At 54.2% G+C, this 21,833-nt stretch overlaps 7 protein-coding genes and 1 non-coding gene across 8 annotated transcripts; 4 read left to right on the top strand and 4 right to left on the bottom strand.

Annotated features, from left to right (window-relative positions):
• Positions 1–200: 200 nt before the first annotated feature.
• Positions 201–767, top strand: LRP88_13572 (YL1 nuclear protein C-terminal domain-containing protein; the record flags this gene model as incomplete). Its single annotated transcript, XM_083249932.1, has 1 exon — positions 201–767. The coding sequence occupies one exon, from the start codon at positions 201–203 to the stop codon at positions 765–767; it is 567 nt and encodes a 188-aa protein (XP_083094266.1).
• A 1,019-nt stretch (positions 768–1,786) lies between these two features.
• On the top strand, positions 1,787–2,548 carry LRP88_13571 (Got1/Sft2-like family-domain-containing protein; the record flags this gene model as incomplete). Its single annotated transcript, XM_083249931.1, has 5 exons — positions 1,787–1,814; positions 1,943–1,969; positions 2,038–2,086; positions 2,152–2,167; positions 2,252–2,548. 5 exons carry the CDS (start codon positions 1,787–1,789, stop codon positions 2,546–2,548), a joined length of 417 nt encoding a protein of 138 aa, XP_083094265.1.
• Positions 2,549–3,105: 557 nt separating this feature from the next.
• LRP88_13570 (profilin) lies at positions 3,106–3,913 on the bottom strand (the record flags this gene model as incomplete). The annotated part of the gene is made up of 4 exons (XM_083249930.1): positions 3,106–3,240; positions 3,317–3,463; positions 3,553–3,692; positions 3,901–3,913. 4 exons carry the CDS (start codon positions 3,911–3,913, stop codon positions 3,106–3,108), a joined length of 435 nt encoding a protein of 144 aa, XP_083094264.1.
• A 3,758-nt stretch (positions 3,914–7,671) lies between these two features.
• On the top strand, positions 7,672–9,666 carry LRP88_13569 (uncharacterized protein; the record flags this gene model as incomplete). The annotated part of the gene is made up of 1 exon (XM_083249929.1): positions 7,672–9,666. The coding sequence occupies one exon, from the start codon at positions 7,672–7,674 to the stop codon at positions 9,664–9,666; it is 1,995 nt and encodes a 664-aa protein (XP_083094263.1).
• Positions 9,667–10,475: 809 nt separating this feature from the next.
• LRP88_13568 (palmitoyltransferase YKT6) lies at positions 10,476–11,357 on the bottom strand (the record flags this gene model as incomplete). The annotated part of the gene is made up of 5 exons (XM_083249928.1): positions 10,476–10,516; positions 10,608–10,973; positions 11,028–11,110; positions 11,180–11,262; positions 11,337–11,357. 5 exons carry the CDS (start codon positions 11,355–11,357, stop codon positions 10,476–10,478), a joined length of 594 nt encoding a protein of 197 aa, XP_083094262.1.
• A 561-nt stretch (positions 11,358–11,918) lies between these two features.
• LRP88_13567 (Sec63 Brl domain-containing protein) lies at positions 11,919–17,878 on the top strand (the record flags this gene model as incomplete). Its single annotated transcript, XM_083249927.1, has 2 exons — positions 11,919–12,821; positions 12,872–17,878. The coding sequence occupies 2 exons, from the start codon at positions 11,919–11,921 to the stop codon at positions 17,876–17,878; spliced, it is 5,910 nt and encodes a 1,969-aa protein (XP_083094261.1).
• Positions 17,879–18,615: 737 nt separating this feature from the next.
• LRP88_13566 (P-loop containing nucleoside triphosphate hydrolase protein) lies at positions 18,616–19,593 on the bottom strand (the record flags this gene model as incomplete). The annotated part of the gene is made up of 2 exons (XM_083249926.1): positions 18,616–19,347; positions 19,426–19,593. The coding sequence occupies 2 exons, from the start codon at positions 19,591–19,593 to the stop codon at positions 18,616–18,618; spliced, it is 900 nt and encodes a 299-aa protein (XP_083094260.1).
• A 1,772-nt stretch (positions 19,594–21,365) lies between these two features.
• On the bottom strand, positions 21,366–21,465 carry LRP88_13565. Its single transcript has one exon. It is a non-coding gene; the product is annotated as a tRNA-Ile (tRNA).
• Between the last annotated feature and the right edge of the window lie 368 nt (positions 21,466–21,833).

The raw sequence follows: 21,833 nt of genomic DNA, 5'->3' as shown, positions 1-21,833 counted from the left end.
CATCAACACCCCAGCCGATTTCAGGAACGCGGTGAAACGCGGCAGAATCCGGAGGTCCGACCAGCTCGTGAGCTATCACGCCTGCCGTTGTTCAACGCCGACACACAATATCCTTGCCATTCAATCCTCAGCAACATTCCAACCTTTAATCAAGTTCTATCGCAATCTCATCGAATATCATCCGCCAGGAATAAGCGAAAATGGCCGCCCCTACCGAGGCGCAGATCGCCCATCAGCAGCTCATCGAGAAGCTCGACATCCATTCAACCCACAAGAAGTTTCGCAGCTCAACCTGGAAGCCAAACCAGCGTCGAAACAAGAATCTGAAGGCCATCGTCGGCGATGCCTCGCGACGGGAAGCTTCAGCGATGGGCACGCCCATGGATGTTAGTGGCAACGCGACCCCGGCCGACGATGGCCTCTCGACCAGCGGCACCTCAACACCTGCCACCGAGAACGGCAAAGAGCCCCCGAACCTCGCCCAGGCGTCGCGCAGCCTTTCGAAGCTCGTCCTCGAGAAGAGCCTCAAGCCTACGGGTGGCCCTGTCTCGGCTCCCACTGCTACGTACACAAACATCGAGTCAGCGCCGTCTCTGGCGCACAACAAACACTACTGTGATGTGACGGGATTGCCAGCGCCCTACCTCGACCCCAAGACGCGACTGAGGTATCACAACAAGGAGATCTTTGGTCTCATCAGAACCCTACCTCAGGGTGCTGCAGAACAATTCCTCGAGGCCCGTGGTGCTCACACGGTTCTGAAATGAGCGTGGACTCTTAACATTATACACTTAATTAAAGCGATGATTTCTACGTAATCCAAGAGAGGACGGATGGATGGTCGAGCCCTGCAAGGAACTACGAGGCACATAAACACTACACAAAGAACAGATAGAGACACATGCAAGTGTCGGACCAACAAAGTCAAGCCCCAACTATGCACCCAAGGCCTCTCGGCTAAGGGATGGCAATTGACGCTCCGGCTTAATCGTGATCGCGGTTGCTCTCCGCCTAGGTCGACAGACTACCGAGAACGTATGGGGAAGAGACGTGTCTCAGTTGCCAGGGCGAAGAACGCCGCTGGCCGTCGCGGCAGGTTGCACAGAAAGGAGGGATGCAAGGGCAGCTCCATCTGTCGTGTTGATTGATGGTTCCATCCGGGTGAAGCAGTTCAGACATAATAGAACATGTGTTGGGTTTTGCTTGCAGTCTCCATTATCGCCGTAGTCCTTACCGTGAAGAGGTCCCCTATGCGGTAAATCGTATCGGAATCGCCGCGGGATCAAACGAGATGGTCGTGTGAGCCATGATCATTTCGAGAATGTGAGAATGCAAGGTGAAGAAGCAAAGTCTCGTAAAACTCGCAGCGAAATTTCAACTGAAGCCCGCATCCACCCACCTTGGCCACGGCAGCCAATCGCCACCCTCCCGTTCCAGGGGGCCACATCTCCCCTAGCCCTCTTAGGCAGGGCCCTGTCCATCAGCATTTGAGCCCCAAACGCTCAGAGGACTTTACGCGCCCCTGGGACGGAAGGGAAGGGACCTCTGGTGGGTGGCTGCTGCGTGTCCTTGAGGGCGGCGAGAGCTGATAAAGGCAGGAACCACGTGTAGCAAAAACGAAACATCGACCTTGGTGTAATCTTGCATCCAGCTTCGCCCTGCAACCAATTCCTCTCCTCGCAACAAGTCCAGTCTCGCGCAGTTATTCCCGATCGTCACTATCCCCCAGTCTTTGTCTCCATCCATATTTTGACCAGCAAAGCTATACCAAACCAAACCGCCCAACATGTCGATGTGGATGTCGGACAGCCAAAGTACGTCTGTGCCTGCCTGTGCCTGCGCGCGCCCTCGCGACCATCTTCCTATTCGGTCCCTGAGTTGCATTGGATCGCCGCGCATGGACAAGCTGAGGGGAACTAGTTATGCTAACTGTTGTCACTAGAAATTGGAGTTGTCTTCTGCTCTGGCGGTAGGTACGCGCTCGCGCAGAGCTTCGGCGCATAGTGAGCCATGATGGCTGATGACTTGTTTGTGCAGGAGGCTTCTTCCTCATCGGAGGTGTGATGCTATTCTTTGATAGAGCCATGTGAGTCTCATCCACTCTTCCCGAGCGCCCGTCGTCCTGTTGCTAACGATGCTGACTGCTTACAGGCTTGCTATGGGAAATGTACGACTCCCTCCCTTTCCTCGAACCCCTCGAACCAACGAGCGATGCAAGAACCCGAAGCTAACATGTCCCCCGCGCGAATAGATCCTTTTCCTCATCGGCTTGACAATCATAATCGGACCTCAAAAGACACTCCTCTTCTTTGCTCGAAAGCAAAAGGCTAAGGGCACCGCCGCCTTCTTCCTCGGCTTGATCCTCATTCTCATGAGATGGACCTTTATCGGCTTCCTCGTCGAGGCGTACGGCATAGTCATCCTGTTTGGAGACTTCCTCGGTACGATTGCTAGCTTCGCACGTGGCTTACCCGTCGTAGGGCCCTATATCGGAATGCTCGTCGACAGGATTGGTCTTGGTCGACGCAACGCCGAGCTTCCTGTCTAGGTGGTTTAAGTCGGTTCTTCCAGGGAACACAGACTTGTGACGAGACGAGTTCATGCTCACGAGGCCCAGGAGCTTGTGGGGAGTCGCATTGATTTGGTAGAGTGCCAGAGGCGGAGTTCAGGGAGGAGCATATTGGCTTGGAATCCCGGCATCGGCGTTTATGAAAGGAATATGTCACGAGTACATTGGGACGGGCAAAAGCACTGTATATTACCTTGTCTGCTTGAACCGGCGCAGCAGTTTGGCGTAACAGCGAATACAGTCAGTTGGACATTTCAGTTCACCATGCTGAACAAGACTTGTATGGGAAGATTTGGAGGGCACTTGGATTGCCTATATGCAGAATCGTTGTAGAAACAAATTCGTTTGGACGATCCCTGGCCAAACAAAGAAAATGTCCTCCTCGCCGGTCGACGCTCGGGCTCACCGCCCAGTGCTTTAAAACAAAAGCCCTCCTCTCAACATCAGCTCGTCACAGCTGCGATGCCTATCCGGGCCGCGGGTAGACAGCGTTCTTGGCGCTCCCTAAGGGGATCCCATCCCGTACTCGCGAATATCTAGTAACCCTGGCCGATGAGGTAATCGGCGAGGGCCTCGACGGTGCTGGTGGCGTTGCCGGCAACCTGGGCCTCGCCGTGGTGGCCGACGACGATGGCCTGAGTGGTCTTGGCAACTGCGACGCCGAGGCGGCCCTGTTGGAGTCAGATGTTAGCATATGCGGTGAGGGATGACTATGGAAAGAGCTCTCGTGGGGCTCGGTATCTGTACCGCTCGGGCGTAGAGACTTCGGCCCTCGACTCGGGTCAAGACGTATCGCTCGCCGCCGATGTACAGACCCTCTCCAAAGGCCTTGTCGATGGCGGCCTTGTCTTCGCTGACAATGGAGGAGATGGCCTTCATCTCCTCGGGCTTGAGCTGTAGGTGGGAAGAGTCAGTACGGACTCGGACAAAGATGGCGTATAGAGGATTAGAGGACCGCCCAGCCGTAGGACGAGGTTCTGTACCTGAAAGTCGGGGGAGTGGGCCCAGGCGCTGTCGCCAGCAACGCTGATGATAGCGCCCTTGTCGATGTGACCGGTGGCGACGAGGCTGTTGTGTTGATAGAGGTCAGCATCGGCTCGGTACTCGGTCGGGATCAAGACGGCTGGAGGCCACGGTCATGACTGAGGATTAGGTGTAGAATTACCTAGTGTCGACGTATGCTATATCGGCGAGACAGCCATCACGTCAGCTTTCTTGAAAACCTCAAAATGTGCAGTTCAAGGTGGGGTTATCCAGAGGCGGTGATGAAGGAACCAGACGATGGAGGGGGAGGGGGAGGGGAAAAGGTGGGATGGGGGATGATTACTGACCTTGCCACGACATGGTGATGGAAGAGGACTGAAGAGAGCAAAAAGAAGAAGAGGCTATAGGCGGGGATGCTGAAAAGTACAAGGAGGACGACGGGAGGCCCAAGATCGGAGGAGGTTCAAGTTGCGGCGCGAGGTTTTGAAGGTTTGGAGGTTTGGCGGGGGAGGTCGAGTTGGGGCCTTTGGCCGTCCGACGACTGGACTGGATGTTGTGATTCTCTGGAGCTTTCCATTTGCCCCTCCACTCTAGGCTCCGTCCGTCCCCGCCAAAAAAAAATGTTACTGACTGAGCTGCTGCTGCTGCTGCCCAGCCAGCAGCCCAGCAAGCAGCGAGGCAAGGTATTTTTGGGCCGTGAGGGTGATGACCCCCCCGCCAATGGGTAGATCTACCAGGAAATGCGGTGTAGGAGCGGTGTCGGTCAATGTACCGTCGACTTGCTGCGACTCAACGGTTCCCAAGCCAGCCGGCATGATCAGCGCGCCTTGCTTCATGTCACGCATTTTGCATGTTGCCATTGTCAAAGCTGGGCTTGTGATTGTGTGACGTCCGATCCAGGCACGCATTGTTTACTCAGCTTTTTTTCCTACTCTGCTTAGAGATGCTTTACATTGGACGTCCTTTGCGAGGCTATGCGTTGCAGCACATACAAAGTAAGCTTACTCTGAAGCTCGTGATGGACAACAGACAGAGACAACCCTCATTTCATCATCCGACGTCACTAGGAGGGGCTGCAGCTTTGGTGTTGGCGCCAGAGGCACGGGAAGCTCGTACGGGCCGCTGGTACAGACGGAAACATCCGCCAGGAGTTCAAGGCTAGAATTCTAATAGCATCGCGTTGTGCCAAGGACTCTATCTTGAGCTTCGAGTCAGAAGAAACTTGGGAGGAATAAGGCCGAATCTGACGAGAACATTACGATGATGTGACACTCTAAAGACTCTCAACATGCGCCTCGGTTTCGTCGTTCGGCGAAACAACGATTGTGGCGGCCTGTTTCCAATAATGGCTACAATGTTGAGGGAGAAAAGCAACTTGGAAACAAAAGATGTGAGGATGGCAACCAACTCGTTGCCTGATCCCTAACAAGACTCCATCGTCTGACGTGTCCTGGCCATTGTTAAATGAACAGTCCATTCGGCAATACTACCGAACTTTAATCATAAGAGAGCAGCATTGGCTCCCCTCGGATACCCGGTGGACGAGCACAGGCCGACTTTTTATTACCGCCTGAGTTTGCCGGTGCTCTTTGTCCCTGCAATGCATACCAACTATTATCTCTACAATAGTTATCGACAGGCTCGGCTCTTTAAAGTCAAACCAAGCACAACAGCCGCTTACTTAGACAACGAGGATCCTAGGATGTTTCACGTTTTATGTCGTCTGTTAAGAACAATAGCATTGCCGGTATTGCCCAGGAGCGGGTATTGGCCGGAGTGAAACAGATTGCTGCCCTGGCTTGGGTAGCCTTCGCATCAACGGCGAGCGGTTCCGAGGCCCGACGCCTTGAATGCTACTCTGCTGAAGATCGCTCACGAGCCTCAGGGCCGCTCTCTCCCGGGGTGAACGCCTCTGGCCCGTGTGAGGGAGGCCTTAGAGAAAAGGACCCCTGGAAATTGGCAATCTGAGACGCGTCACAGAAATCCCGGTCGACTTGGTGGTGGGCAACATGAAACAGGGCAGACAGAGCCCCTGAGGTCCTTAGGTTGATGAGGGAGAGGCGAATGATGAACCTAGCGATCCAATGACGAACGAGGATGCGCTATTATTCCTGAGTTTCCCTTTTCGGGACTTGGGGACTCATGAGAGCCTGGTCTGAGGGGGATAGCTTCAACTTGACCGTCAGCCCTATTCGAAGCGCTAGCCTGGTGATTGCTCCCCCCGTGTAAGTGAGATGAAGGACGGGTGCAGCTCTGGGCGACGCCGGCGAGGCCGGTCTTTACGAGCCGCGCGGGAGCAGCTCGACCATGTGCGCCACCTGAACTTCTAGAAGAACGGGAACCGCTTGTTCTACATAGCGTAGCGTAGTATATTGTTTTGTCCAGCCAAACCGTTGGAAACAACGGGGTCGCGTGTGCGGCCTGGTCCTGCGGCTGGCCGGCAGACAGAAGAGCAGGTTTTCTGCGGCTGTTTTGGATCGGTGGTTTGCTTTTTTCTCTGAGACTAGTTCCTGCTTGTGACGGGGTGGGCATGGGGGGGAGACATTTTTGGCGCGCGTTCCTCCAATTTAAAATCAACCACCCGGTTGTCGCAGAAGAGACAGACAGAAGGTATTTTGACTACCGAACATGAGACCCAAGCTTTGCCCAGCGCCGTAGTCGCATGCATTCATCAACTGCGACGTGTGCGCCCCAGAATGGTTCCAGAACCTTTTGAGTTGTGATCCAATGCCAGCATTTGCCCTGTTGCGGTGTGAGGGTCAAGTGCCGCCCGACGTCCAAGCCAGCAAGACAGGGATCCATCGTGACCGACCGAGCCGCCCACACCCAGGCTTTGACAAGTCGCTGCGCTGCAACACCTGAAAGATTGTCGATGCGATTCGGCGTTACATCGAAGGGTCGACATGGGGCCTGGGGCTGTTCCAGGGGGGCGAGGGGGCTTATTAGACAACGATGTGTCCTTGTTGCTACGTGCTACGCAGCAATAAGGCCATGGTCCATCTCGGGATGGCCGTTTGGCGGTTAGACGCAGCTGATTGATGCATGCGTATATCACGACGGATCATGTAGGCAGTCAGAAGTGCCGCTAAATCATGAAACTCGGAAGCAGGCTCGCAGGCAGGCAGGCAATGTGACTGTGTAACGCCGTCTGCTGAAAACACACGACCGGCTTGACTCTTTTTTGTCCATCCCTCCAGATTTCTGACACACGAGACAGACCGTGTCAACCCCCAGGTCCCACCTCACTACGACAGGGCTCCCTCGTCGGCAGCTTTGGCGCTTGGTTCGGGCCACGTATGAACGGCCGACAGCGCAAGTAGCGCCAGTAACCAAGAGTCGTCGTCCTCATGCGGTTAAAGGGCATTTTTGGATCTAAATTCTGAAGAACCGCCTCATCAACCTCAAACGTGCGGGCGAGTTGCCGTCTGCTGGCCCGTCCACACAAGTTCTTGAGTATCAAAACGCAGCCCCAGGACCCCCCTTGGACCCCTCCGTCTTCCCAAAACAGCACATCATATCTCGTTTGTCGGTTGACGAGCACGATAATAAGCTGACGTTGCGTCCGTCCGTCCATCCCATCTTGCCATCCATTCCTTCCCAAGCAAGCATCGCCCGCATAGGACTCATTTGCTCTCGGCAGCCAATCCGGGGATGGGCTCTTTCGACAACAAAATTGCTCTGCGCTTATTACAAACCATCCTTGTTCGCCGCATCGTCATCCAGGGACCCAGTTCCCTGCTTCTAGCCGGCCGTTTAACCGCATTAGTCCGGATTCAAATCTACAGCTTCATACAATAGGCTCCCGGCAAAGGCGGGGTGGTCCTTGTGAGACGGGGGGGCAACCTAACTAGACGTCTATATCACCGATACTGTCCCTTCTTGACGAGGATCCCGGGCCCCTGGGAACTTGGTCTTTTGGTGAACCATCTGCTGTATCAGACCCTGTCGATACAAGGGATTGGCGGTCAAAACAGGACGGGACTCACACTCTTTACTCTAACGTTACCCCCCGCTTCCTCTGCCTGCCCAATTTATTCTCGACACTCCGCATCATCATCCCTCCCCGCCGCAAGATCGCGAGCGAGTGAGTGAGTGAGTGAGCGAAGCGATCTTCAGTCATGCCTACTACACTATCGAGAGCCGCCACTGTATCTGCTGCAGCCGGTCCCAGCCGACGCAGAGGAAGCTTCACGGCTGACCGAACAGACACACACAACCTCTTTGACAGGCACGCTCTCGACAAGCGAGTTTCAAGAGACGACCTCTCCCTCGCCCTCAAGAGCTCCCGAAAGGCCAACAACGTAACCGCATTCCATGTTCACATCCATGGCCGACCACCGTCTCCCGACACCAGCCCCCGGAGCTCGTCACTAACACGCATGACTATGGTGCGGACCTCGACGCCGGATTCCATAGGAGACTCTAGCGAAACCGGTGTTATTGCCATCGGCATGGCGATAGGAAGCCCAACACAAGTAGGCGAGTTCACGCCGATCGCGGCGTGGAACCCGCAAAGAACCAACACCGCTGCTGCCGAGATACCAGAGCCCGCGCCTGAACCTGTCGACGACACGCAGCAAAAGACACGGAAATGGGGGATATTTCGTTCAAAGTCGAAGCGAGCTGCCCGCCCGGCACAGCCTCAGCGGTCCATGACGGACACGCCTAACGCATCTACAACGTCACTTGCCTCTGCAGGCGCGGCGCAAGACCAGAGGAAGACACCAAAGCACACCCCCATTGTCATACGGTCTCAGACAGAACCTGTACCGACTGAGCCAGAAGTACCACCACCGCCACCGATACCAGCGGACCTGAAAACCCCGACAGACCTCAAGCCTTTGTCGCCAGGCAAACTCACAAAAGAAAGGCCAACAGGCATCGAGAGGAAACCCTCAAAAGAAGTGAAGAAGGAGTCGAGTTCATCAGGGGGTATAGGCCGCAAGATGTCATTGAGAGCCCTTCGTGGTGATTCGGCGAGGAGAAGAGCAGAAAAGGCGGCAGCGGCAGCTCCTCCTCCTCCTCCACCTGCCCCAGTACCTCCCATGCCCCAACTTACGTCGTCTCTGCTTGATATCGAGATCCCCAGCATAAAGATGGAGCGATACAGCGTCATGTTTAACGGCGTGCTGCAAACGCAGTCCACGACCTCATCCGCTTCATCGCTCCTTGCTCGGCGACATGCCACATTGGACCGTCTCCAAACGATTGGCGATGGGGTTGCCGAGGGATACGACGATCACTCACGGCCACGGAGAGCAACTTCACCCCAGCCTTCACCGACCATAGTAGTAGGCGCAGACACATCGAAGCCGCTGCCTTCTCGAAACCGAGCCCACACGTCCCCCGCTCTCATATCGCCCGTACAAGCATCTTTCCAGGATGAGGTACAAGAAACCGCACAGGCCCGAATCGTCCAGGTCCCAAAGCCGTCTCAGAACGCACCGAAACTCGTCTCAAAGTTCAGCGTACGCAGAGCAGGCTCTTCTCCAAACAGGCGGAACCTCACTCCTACCCGGGGAACATCACCTGTGGCACTCATCTCACCTACCGCTCGTTCGAAGGCGCCTTCTCCTTTCACGCCCGACACCTCTAGCCTTATCCTCGACTCTCCCGCGCACACGGACGACGAGGCTTCGGAAGCCCGTTTTGTACGGGGGCACCCTCAATTGTCACCCTCGGAACCTTCATGGCGCATGGTCTCTCCTCCAGCATCCATCACATCGTCCAGCCCCGAAACCTCCAAGAAGCTCTCTCCTCCGTCATCCCTAGCATCACCGGATAAAATCACCGTCATCAGGCCTCCGGGGAACAACCCCGAGGATGCCCTCCGCAGCGCCGTCGAGATCTCCATCGCCCGCCAGATTAGCGTATCGCATCAGCAGCGCAAGATGCTCCATCCCCTGAAGAGCAACCCGAGCGTGAGACGAAGAGGCGACAGTAACCCCATGGCACCGGCCGGAGCCTACATTCCCATCGAGAAGAACGAACGCCTCGCCGAGACCAAGACAGCAACTCCTGTGCTTGTGCATCCTAGAGGAGAGCTGGCCCACTCGCCAGATACATGGCAGATGCATCGCAAGAGTGAGAGAGTGATTCTCGAGGGACCTTGAAGAGATACTCCATATTTCACACACAACGACACCTTTACCTTTACCTTTTCTTCCCTTGGACATTTTAGACCTTCTTATACTTCTTTTCACCCACATGTTTTTTTTACAAAATACCCCTTTTTTTCAAAAGCTCTGGCAGCAACCAACTCGCAGAGGCCTCACTGGCATGAGTCGACCTCTTGCATCCACCTCAGGGCAACCATCCCTCCAAAACAACGTTTTTCCCTTTGTCTTTTTTTAAAGAGCAAGCAAAACAGCAGCCTTGATGGCCAAGATTGGGATACCACGAGTTACGAGTTGCAGCAAGGCGCAGGAGAAGCATCGGATTGGCAGGACAGGGAGAGCGAAAACTTGAACCCCCTGGAAGCAAGCATCTTGCTGGAGTTTTTGTCACAAAGGGGGGATGGGGTTTTTCTTAAGAACGGTTTTTTTTTCCCCCTCAAGAACGGGTTTTTTTCACATTTGGTCGACACGTCTTTTTTTCAACTTCATCTTTGTGTCCGTTTGTTGGGACTATATAAAAGAAATACAAGGCACGATTCTCCCATCATTAGCAACTCTACCCACCGAGGCTCCCACGCGTAGCTGATGTGATGTGATGAGATGATTTCCTCCCCTTGCCCCATATCAAAAAGTCTAGTTAAGCTGCTGTAACGAAACGACATGGCCCCGCGAACGAATGGTGGACGAAACGATTGGAAAGTATCTGCGCCGCACGAATAGGTAGGTAGTTAACCAATCTCAATACCGACATTCCCATGTATGCTGAAAAGAAGCCACGTTCAACGCCGGAAAAACGAAATGATTCATTACATCAGAACACAGCACGAGTTCTGCTTCTTGGCTTGCTCTGTCGAGATGAAACGTTAGTCAGCTGAGTCGCAAGTTTGACACCCGGGGATCATGGGCGCCCGAGAGACCGAAAAGGGGGGGTAACAAACGGTAGAACATCTTGCTCTGAGCGCTCAGGCCGTCACTCTTGGCCACCAGGTCGTCAATCTTCTCGCCGCGCTGTAGCACGCTCTCGATGGTCTTGTGGAGGACAATCTTTGTCTCATCGAGCTCCTTCTGGATCTTCATGATGCTGTCGGCCTGCTGGGGGTCCTGGTACTTTGTGAGGTACTCCTTGAGCTCGGGCATGACGAGGGTGGGTGTGCCGCTGGCCCAGCCGGATCGGGGGTTCTTGGAGAGGAACTCGTCGACGACCTTGCTGAGGAGCTGATGCGCCACGAGGGCAGGGTACTGGTGGTCCGAGATGATGATGCCGCAGACGCCCTCGGTGCGGCCGTAGGCGTGGAAGGTGTAGTCTGTAAGATCGCGCGTGAGCCTCTGAATGCTTTATGCGGCAGAAGCTGATGTACCTTGCTCCTCAACATCCTGTCGCTGGCCGGGACGGGTGCGCTCGGCGACGGTCTTTGCGAAAAGGGTCATGAACTCGCCATAGCTAGAGATTGAGTTAGTTGGGCGTTATGCGTCGGGACCTTGAAACGAGGGCCCGAAACTGAAGACTGACTTGTTGCGTGTGAATCGTGAGTAGCTGCTGAGCTCCTTCTCAGCGACAATCTCGTGAGCGGGCTGGCTCTCGTTTCGGAGGATCTGGTCGCAACAAGCTGTGTTAGCCCAACTCGGTCGGTCGGTGAGGGGCACGGGGGGTGGGTGTTGTAGCGTACGCCGATGTAGTGCAGCTTCATGATGGCGGAATTGAGTCGATAATAGGCGTGCGATTGGGGTTATAGAGGCGAGAGAGTGTGCAGTCGGGAGCGCAAGCGGGCGACGATGGGAGAAGGCGGGAAGGTTATATGTAAAAAGGAAGAATGAGGCCAGCCCGGCTAGATAGATGCGCCCATGCCCGCCCGTCGTTCACGGAGGTCGGTAGGACTTTAGGCCAGGCCAGGCCAGGCCAGGCCCGGGTCAGGGCGTCACATGTTCCCCACGACGGGCTGACGGGGTCCTTGACTAGGCCGCTGCGATTGCCAAGTTTAGGTAGTTTGAGCCTTCTGTGGCGCCTGTGGCGGGGGCTTGTATAGTGAGGTGGGGGTTATCAAGCGGTATGACTCTACGAGGGCCACCGCCGTGAACCAATCCACGACAAGCAACCTCAGTCAAGGTCAGCGATATCAAAAAGGCCGCGACTGCTGCTCGTTCAGGCAGCAGGATATTGAATTCTTTCACACATTACGCAGAATACACGTCTTTTTTCAATCACGCGGGGACCTATTCAGGAACTATCTTTGTCATTCACAAATCCAATCATGGCGTCTTCGGAACTCAGTGCCGCCGAGGCTCAGTGGAGGGAACAGTTTGCAGCTATGCAAGAGGCCATCGCCAACCTCAAGATCCCCAAGGAAAATGGCCCCGTCAATGGAGATGTCGACGAAGACGAGTTTGGTGGCTACTCTTCTGGAAACAGCGGTCAGGACGTCTGGGACTTTATCTCGGACGATGACCAGGATGCTTTCAGCAGCGACTTTGCTGATGGAGAGGCCGCCATTGACGGCTCAGCTGTAGCTGAATACAGCGCTGAGTGGTTCGCCATAAAGTGTTCCGGCATTGCGGCCAAGAACGGTCTCTCTGCCGATGTGTTTGAGAGTCAGATTATGAGTGTTCTCTCGTCTAGTCGCTCCGACGATGAGCTTCAAATCCAGCTTACCGACCTTGTCGGATTCGACGATCTCGACTTTATCATCGAGGTTCTAGGTCACAGAGACGAAATCGTTTCTGCTGTCAACAGCCAAAACCAACAATCCTCGACTGGACCCCGACTTTTGAACAAGGCCCAGAGAGAGGACGCTCTCCGTCGTCAAGACCTGGCACACAAGACTGCCACTCTGGCGCCAGCTCATTCCAAAGAGCCTCACTACCCTCATGTCTACAAGTCATACAGCGCTGGCAACACCCTCAGTTATGCCGGAAAGAAGTATGGTCTGCCAGTGGGTAGTGAGCGAAAGCAGTTTGACAAGTACGAGGAGTACTCTATCCCAGCTGGTCGAAAGGGTGTCCTTGGCCCAGGCCAGAGACTCATCCCCATCAAGGAGCTCAATGGGTTGTGTCGAAACACTTTCAAGGGTTACAAGACGCTCAACCGCATGCAGAGTCTTGTCTATCCCGTTGCGCACAAGACTAGTGAGAACATGTTGATCTGTGCTCCTACCGGTGCTGTAAGTCTTTCATCCGACGTTGAGAGTTTCAATGCTGAACTGTTCAGGGTAAAACTGATGCTGCCATGCTCACCATTCTCCAAACAATTGCTCAAAATGTTGAACCCAACCCATTTGAGGATCCAGCAGCCACCGACTTTTTCGTCAATGCCGAAGACTTCAAAATCGTCTACGTTGCTCCCATGAAGGCTCTTGCTGCTGAAGTCACGGAGAAGCTGGGCAAGCGTCTGGCTTGGCTTGGCATCAAGTGTCGAGAGTACACTGGTGATATGCAACTGACAAAGGCTGAGATTATCCAGACTCAGATCATCGTCACGACCCCTGAGAAGTGGGATGTTGTCACACGAAAGGGAACTGGCGATACGGAACTCGTCCAGAAGGTCCGCCTCCTCATCATTGATGAGGTCCATATGCTTCATGACGAGAGAGGTGCTGTCCTCGAGTCGCTCGTGGCTCGAACAGAAAGACAGGTTGAGAGCACTCAATCGCTCATTCGAATTATCGGACTCAGTGCCACACTGCCCAACTATGTCGATGTGGCCGATTTCCTCAAGGTCAACAAGTATGCTGGCCTGTTTTACTTTGATTCGTCTTTCCGGCCTGTGCCACTTGAGCAGCATTTCATTGGTGTCAAGGGCAAGGCCGGGTCCAAGCAATCCAAAGACAACCTTGACCAAGTCGCCTTTGACAAGGTTAAAGAGATGCTTGAGCGCGATCATCAAGTCATGGTGTTTGTTCACTCACGACGAGATACCATGCTCACGGCTCGCATGCTGAACCAAAAGGCTATGGAGGCGATGTGTGCCGACCTATTTGATCCCTCTTATCATCCTGGGTACGACCAAGCTGCTCGAGACATCAAGCAGTCCAAGTCTAAGGAGATCCGTGAGTTGTTGTCAATGGGCATTGGTGTTCACCACGCCGGCATGGCAAGATCTGACAGAAACCTGATGGAGAGACTGTTTGGAGAGGGCGTCTTGAAGGTTCTCTGCTGTACCGCCACCCTCGCTTGGGGTGTCAACTTGCCCGCTGCCGCAGTCGTCATCAAGGGAACCCAGGTCTACAGTGCCCAGGATGGTAAATTTGTCGACCTCGGCATTCTCGACGTGTTGCAGATCTTTGGTCGTGCTGGTCGTCCTCAGTTTGAAGACACAGGTATCGGCATGATCTGCACCACTCACGATAAGCTCACACACTACTTGACTGCCGTAACGGAGCAGCAGCCTATCGAATCCAAGTTCTCTACCAAGCTGGTGGACAACTTGAACGCCGAGATTGCGCTGGGAACTGTGACTTCCATCCCTGATGCAGTCCAATGGATTGGATACTCGTATCTGTTTGTTCGCATGCAGAGGAGCCCAATGACCTATGGTATCGAGTGGTCGGAGATTCGAGATGACCCTAATCTGGTCCAGAGACGACGTCAACTTGCTATCCAGGCCGCCAAGACACTGCAGCAGTGTCAGATGATCATCTACAACGAGAGAACAGACGAACTCCGCAGTAAGGACATTGGTCGAATTGCAAGCCAGTACTATATCCTTCACACCAGTATTCAGGTGTTCAACGCCATGATGCAGCCCCAAGCTACAGAGGCAGACATTCTGAAGATGATCAGTATGAGTGGAGAGTTTGACAACATCCAGTCGAGAGACAGCGAAGAGAAGGAGCTGACTCACTTGCGACGAGAAATCATCCCTTGCGATGTGGATGGAGGCATCGACACTCCTCAGGCGAAGACTAACATTCTTCTCCAATCTTACATCTCTCGAACTCAGCCCGAGGATTTTGCTCTTTCAAACGACATGAACTATGTTGCTCAGCAATCAGGACGAATCTGTAGAGCACTGTTCATGCTCGCCCTCAACCGTCGATGGGGTCACCAATGCTTGGTGCTGCTCACTCTGGCGAAGTCGATCGAGAAGCGTATCTGGCCGTTCCAGCATCCCCTTCACCAATTCGACTTGGCAAAGTCTGTTCTTAACCAACTCGACGCTAAGGAGAGCCTGACGATTGAAGCCATGAAGGATATGGAGCCGGCCGAGATTGGCGGCTTGATTCACAACCAAGGCGCCGGCAAGAACATTGCCAGGATTCTCAACAACTTCCCCACGGTTCACGTCGAGGCCGAGATTGCGCCCCTCAACCGAGACGTTCTGCGCATCAAGCTCTACGTGATCCCTGACTTCAAGTGGCACGATCATATCCATGGCACCTCCGAGTCCTTCTACGTTTGGGTCGAGAACTCGGAGACGTCAGAGATCTATCATCACGAGTTTTTCATTCTTAACAGGAGAAAGCTCCATGATGACCATGAGCTGAACTTTACAATTCCTCTCTCAGATCCCCTGCCAAAGCAGATCTACGTCCGAGCCGTGTCGGACAGATGGCTTGGTGCGGAAACGGTGACGCCAGTCTCCTTTCAACATCTCATCCGACCAGACACTGAGAGTGTCTATACGGATCTCTTGAATCTGCAGCCGCTACCAATCTCGGCTCTCAAGAACCCAGCACTAGAGGAAATCTATGCCAAGAGGTTCCAGTTTTTCAACCCCATGCAGACTCAGATCTTCCACACGCTTTATCATACTCCGGCCAACGTGCTCCTCGGATCACCAACCGGCAGTGGAAAGACTGTGGCTGCTGAGCTGGCCATGTGGTGGGCGTTTCGGGAAAGACCCAAGTCCAAGGTTGTCTATATCGCCCCGATGAAGGCACTTGTCCGCGAGCGTGTTAAGGACTGGGGAGCTCGTCTGGCGCGGCCTTTGGGGTTGAAGCTGGTCGAGTTGACTGGTGACAACACACCCGATACTCGAACGATTCAAGACGCCGATGTCATTATCACGACTCCTGAGAAGTGGGACGGTATCTCGCGTTCGTGGCAGACGAGAGGATATGTGCGACAGGTCAGCCTGGTCATCATTGACGAGATTCATCTCTTGGCAGGCGATCGAGGTCCCATTCTCGAGATCATCGTCTCGCGAATGAACTACATCGCTTCCTCGACCAAGAACGCAGTCCGACTTTTGGGCATGTCGACTGCCTGCGCCAACGCGACGGATCTCGGCAACTGGCTCGGTGTCAAGGAGGGCCTCTTCAACTTTAAGCACTCGGTTCGTCCAGTTCCCCTGGAGCTATACATCGATGGGTTCCCAGAAGTCAGGGGCTTCTGTCCACTGATGCAGTCCATGAACCGCCCAACATTCCTGGCTGTCAAGAACCACAGCCCCGACAAGCCTGTGATCGTCTTTGTGCCCTCGCGACGACAGACTCGTCTTACTGCCAAGGATCTCATCAACTTTTGTGGAATGGAGGATAACCCCCGTCGATTCCTTCACATGGACGAAGATGACCTACAACTAAATCTCTCACGAGTCAAGGATGATGCTCTCAAGGAGGCCATTAACTTTGGCATCGGGCTGCATCACGCCGGTCTCGTCGAGTCAGATCGTCAACTGGCTGAGGAACTGTTCCTCAACAACAAGATCCAGATCCTCGTCGCCACCAGCACACTCGCCTGGGGTGTCAACTTGCCTGCCCATCTCGTCGTCGTCAAGGGCACACAGTTCTTCGACGCCAAGATCGAGGCCTACAAGGATATGGACTTGACGGATGTGCTACAGATGCTGGGACGAGCTGGCCGTCCCCAGTTCGACAACTCGGGAGTTGCTCGCATCTTTACGCAGGACGCCAAGAAGGACTTTTATAAGCACTTCCTCCACACAGGCTTCCCCGTCGAGTCTTCGCTGCATACTGTCTTGGATAACCATCTTTGCGCCGAGGTGTCGGCTGAAACCATCATCACCAAGCAGGATGCCCTCGATTACCTTACCTGGACCTTTTTCTTCCGGAGACTGCACAAGAACCCTTCGTACTATGGTCTCGAGATCTCGGCTGAGGAGCACAACAGCATCGCCGCGCAGCAGCTCGCCAACGAGTACATGATCGAAATGGTCAACAAGTCGCTCAGCGAGCTGGCAGACTCCAAGTGTGTCGAGGTGTTCCCCAACGGCGACGTCGATCCCACGCCTCTAGGCAAGATCATGAGTTACTACTACCTCTCCCACAAGACCATCCGCCACCTCGTCCGTCACGCCAAGGCGCAGGCCTCGTTCCTTGACGTGCTCTCCTGGATGTCCCGCGCAACCGAGTACGATGAGCTCCCTGTTCGTCACAACGAGGACCTCGTCAACAGCACGCTCTCGGACAACCTCCCCTTCCCCGGTCACGCTTTTGGACTCCCCATGTGGGATCCCCATGTGAAGGCCTTCCTGCTGCTTCAGGCGCACATGTCGCAGATTGAGCTGCCCATCACTGATTACGTGGGTGATCAGACCAGTGTCCTCGACCAAGCCATTCGTATTGTTCAGGCCTCCATCGATGTCCTCACCGAGCTTGGCTACCTTTCCAGTTGCTTGCAGATGATGGCTCTTCTCCAGTCTATCAAGTCGGCTCGCTGGCCCACTGATCCCCCTGTTTCGATCCTCCCCTCGGTGGACACTGATGTCAAGAACGATACGTCTCTCTCCAAGATCAGCGCCCTCACCCGTCCGCAGGCGATTCAGCTAGCTAAGAAGCTCTCTGTTCCGCCCAGCCAGCACAACCGTTTCGCACGCGCTGTGTCAATCCTCCCTAACGTATCAGTCTCCATCGACGAGGCCACTGCACTTTCGGTGACAATCGGTCTGAAGCGACTTAACCCGCTTGTGGAGAGGGAAGCCCGTATCTACGCGCCCAAGTTCCCCAAGCCGCAGACGGAGAGCTGGTTTGTCATTGTTGCTGATGTGGCCCGTGACGAGGTCATGGCCGTGAAGCGAGTCGGTTGGACTACGAACCCCAACCGCAAGCTTCAGAGTGGCGGCAAGCCAACAGCCAGAACAAGTATCAAGCTCCCTCCGGCCGAGGCTGGACAGGCCCGCAAGCTGGATGTTCTTGTCGTCAGCGACGCCTACCCGGGTCTTGAGTACCGAGTCGAGGGTGTTGATATCCCCGCGCCACCGACGGTCGACGACGAGGTTCAGTCAAAGAAGGCGGCCGCTTCTGGATCAAAGTGAATTTAGTCTATTTATGTATTGACACAATGGAAGTGGTGTTTCTGGGGGTTAGACCGAGACTCTGGCGGCGACCCATATGCTACATGTAACAAAGACGATGAACGCAAGAGAGAAGAAGATGATGAGAGAAGTTTGGGCAAAGGCCCGAGAACTAAGAAAAAGAGAAGATAGAAAAAAAAGAAACGTCTCGTGAGAGAAAAAGGCCATAACACAACCGTGGCCAAGACACACAAAAAACACCCCCCCCCCCCCCAATGATTCCCCCCCATTATATCCCCTGAAGAAATGTCGTGATGCAAGCTTGACCGCGCCCGCCCAGCCTCATGACCGATTATCCTCCAACTCCTAGCGAAGGAAAGTGAAAAAAAAAAAAGAAAAAAAAAAACATGAAACACCCGATGCGTCATGAGAGCAAAAAAGAAACAAAGAAGAACAAGCTACATCGTGGGGTAAAAAAGGAGCCAAGACCAAGTAACATGAGAGAAAAAAACACCCCAATGCTTTGAACCCGCAAAACCATCCCTCCCCAAAAAAAAGCAGAACCAGAACCAGAACCTGAATCACCGGGTATCACACAGCATGCGCTCGCTTGATCCATCCATCCTGAACTCTTTCGCTCGTCTCGTAGTTTGGTTGTTTTTGTTCCTTCGTTCGTAGACACGCCATTCTCGAGAGGGGTTACATCGTTTCACCCTCCAATTCACCCCTCTAGTCTCGCGTGTTTGACGCAGGGTCCTTTAGCAGCACTTTTTGCGCTCCTTGTGGTTCCAGCCGTCCGGAAGGGTTTGTTCCTGGGTGCCGGCCTGCTCGACAGTTACGGCGGGGGAGAAGCCCGGGGAGAAGAGCCAGCTGCGGCGATCACGGCCGACGCGGAAACTGGATCGAGGGTTTGCGCCGTCAAAATATCCCCCGTCCATGCCCGTCTCGTAGCCCGGAGTGCCGGGGATAGCGGTGGCAGTAAGGAGGGCCTGCTGCATCTTGCGGTTCTGCTCGACGAGCTTGCGGGTGACGACGCGGAACACCTCCTCGACACCCTCACCTGTCTCAGCGCTGATCTCGTGACAAGCGTCCCAGCCTACTTCTTGTGCCCAGAAGCCCGAGCTACGCTTCGAACTAGGACTGCGGGGCTCGATGGTCGGAGGGGACATGGCGTGGGCGCCCAACATGGGCGTAGGGTCGCGGTAGGGGGTCGCGGTCGGAGGCGGAGTGCTGCCCATTCCCGGGGCGAGGTTCTCGGCGACGTAGGCGATGCAGCGCTCGAAGGGGACCTGACGGGCTGAGGGGTCGCGGGCGACGATGTCGGCCTTTGTACCGACGACGTGGAGGACGACGTCGTTGGGGAGGTTGCGGCGGAGCTCGGTGAGCCAGACGCCCATCTCTGCGAACGAGTGGGCGTCGGTGATGCTGTAGCAGAGGATGCAGGCGTTGGCGCCACGATAGTAGAGGCGGGAGATGGATCGGAAGCGTTCCTGACCAGCTATTTCTGTCAGGACATCCTCTCATAGAATACTGGAAGACTAACCTGTGTCCCAGATCTGCAGGCGCACGACAGTGTCCGAGTCAGAGTCGACGACGCGCTTCGCAAGGAAGCTCGCGCCGACGGTAGAAGTTATCTTTGCCGGGTCAAAAGCGCCCTTGCAGTACCTCATGACGAGGGACGTCTTGCCGACGCCCTGAGCGCCGAGGACGACGATCTTGGCCTCGAGCGACGACATGATGAGGGGAGGGGGGCGCCCAGAGGTGAAGAGGAGGAGGATGTCCCTCCAGATTTATTTGAAAAGGAAAATAGTTAAAGAGAAAAAACAACAACACACAACCCGAGTCACACGAAAAAGAAGAGGGAGGGGAGGGAGAAAGAAGCAAAAAAGAGAGTAAAAAGGAGGGTGAGATTCGGGGTGAAGGGGGGTGTGTGGAAAGAGAGAGAAAAAAAGATAATGGACAAAAAGGAAAAAGAGGGCCGCAACAACAACAAATTTCGGTCCTCGCGGTGATGGTGGTGGTGTGTGTGCCTGCCTATTATTGTTGGTTAATAATCCAACGTGCGACAACCTAGCACAAGGCTAATCGACGAGGCTACCAGGTCTTTATTCCTCTAGAAGAGAATGTAAAACGAGAAGAGGGGAAGAGGAGGAGAATCACGACCCGTCTCATGGTGTTGAAGAAGAAGAGCAAACACAGTCGGGAAAAAGCAAATCCTCGCTCGCAACCACCATCAACAACAACCACGGCGGCGGCGATGCCCGGAGAAGCAAGTCGTCAGGATTAGGCATCAAGAAAGGATAGGATTCAGTTGATTTAAACATGTCTCAACAATTGACATTTCTTCAACTCAATTACACCCCCCAAGTCATCATTTACTTCTTCATCGCACACTCTCATGATATCCTCATGCTCTCTCTCTCCCCCTGTCGCTTCAGGCGCTTTAGGGGAGGAGGCCACCCCCGCTGACGACATTCGCTAGCGTCCCAAAGGTGAACGGGGGAGCTTCACGTGGTGGTCATTAACTACGTCATCCATCGCCAATCGACTCTCTTGGTTCCTCCACCACCTTGAAATGTTTGGTTTGCGGGAGAGACATCAGATTTGCTCGACAAATAAACAATTGCTAGCTTAGCTCATTATTTCCTCACCGCCATCTCCATCTCCTGCATTTCAATGACAGGAGGCACACGCGCACACACAACAGCAGCTCAGCCCGTGAAATGCCCTATCATGGACAAATCCACCATGTGGGCTAAAACTACAAAGAACCACCAGATCGGCCATGCATGCCATCTATGGATGTTGATGTACGTGCGCACACATGCATCCTGCAGTCGGCTCATGCTCAATGACATCTGCCCGCCAAGCTGCTTCAACATCAAAAGCCTCACTCTTCTTATCTTCTGTTCCACGATGGGAAACATGCGTCGCACCGAGCACCTGGGAACATTCCTCGGAGCAGCCACCTTGTCCCTCCCCCGCAACTGCGCCCCCTGGTCTGCCGCCCAATCTTGGCCCGTGATCCACAGGGGTTGAGAAAGACGCACGAGAGTTGTTAGACTCTTGTCTCTGAACCAGTCAGTGGGGAAACATGGACGGGCGTGACATGCCCTCAGCCCGTCACGCCCAAGACAGCATGACACACAGCCAGGGGCTCAGCTGGCCCAAGATCGCGATCTTATTAATAACAGCACCTCTCTCTTCCCTAAAGCCCAAGATGAAGCGGATAAGCCCATCACATTGGCTACCTGAAGTCCCCGGAGATTAACACCCATGCGTCGGGCAAAAACGAGAAGAAAGGAAGGAGCCAGTCGGCCAACTCCCTTCCCGATGCCCAATAAGCTTCATCCCACAAAACGCTCCCCACATTCTCACCCTCAGCCCTGTTTACCTAAGGCTCCGAGCTTCCCCAGACTTTATACCAACAACGCCAACACCACGACACAAGCAGCATGAGATGGTGCAAAAAAAAGGCAAAAAGAGAACAACTGGATGGCGATGGGATTGCTCCCGCCAGGGCTTGAACCTGAGACCTTCGCATCACCGATATTACAGTGTAAACTGAAGTATTAGTACGACGCTCTAACCAACTGAGCTACGGAAGCCGTCCAATTGTTGAGGGGCTGCTTCAGTAACCCAGCCCAAACAGCTCGCTCAGAAACCCACGCCCCCTCAGGTTGTCCAGTTGATCCAGGTTGACATAGGCAGATGAACGGCAAAGCTGAATCCCTCTGGTTTTGAATCACTGTCTTTGGTGGTCTCGGTAACATGGATGCTCAAAGCATTGGTGGGGTTGTTTCTGAGTGTCCAACTACCCTATGGCTTGCTACTTTCCCCTCGATATTTGGCGCCCATGACAAACTCATCAAGAGCCTTACCAAAAGGACGAAAAAACCCTTGGGTCCCTCCCATTTTAAATACGTCAGAGGTATCATGTTCTTGGGTGTGTGGTGTTGGCATCAATAACACGACA

Source organism: Fusarium phalaenopsidis (genome assembly GCF_050370095.1).
Source record: "Fusarium phalaenopsidis strain FUZ10S chromosome Unknown contig_32332, whole genome shotgun sequence".
Taxonomy (NCBI): domain Eukaryota; kingdom Fungi; phylum Ascomycota; class Sordariomycetes; order Hypocreales; family Nectriaceae; genus Fusarium; species Fusarium phalaenopsidis.
The sequence above is the reverse complement of the archived record's forward strand: the minus strand, read 5'-3'. Positions and strand labels throughout refer to the sequence as shown.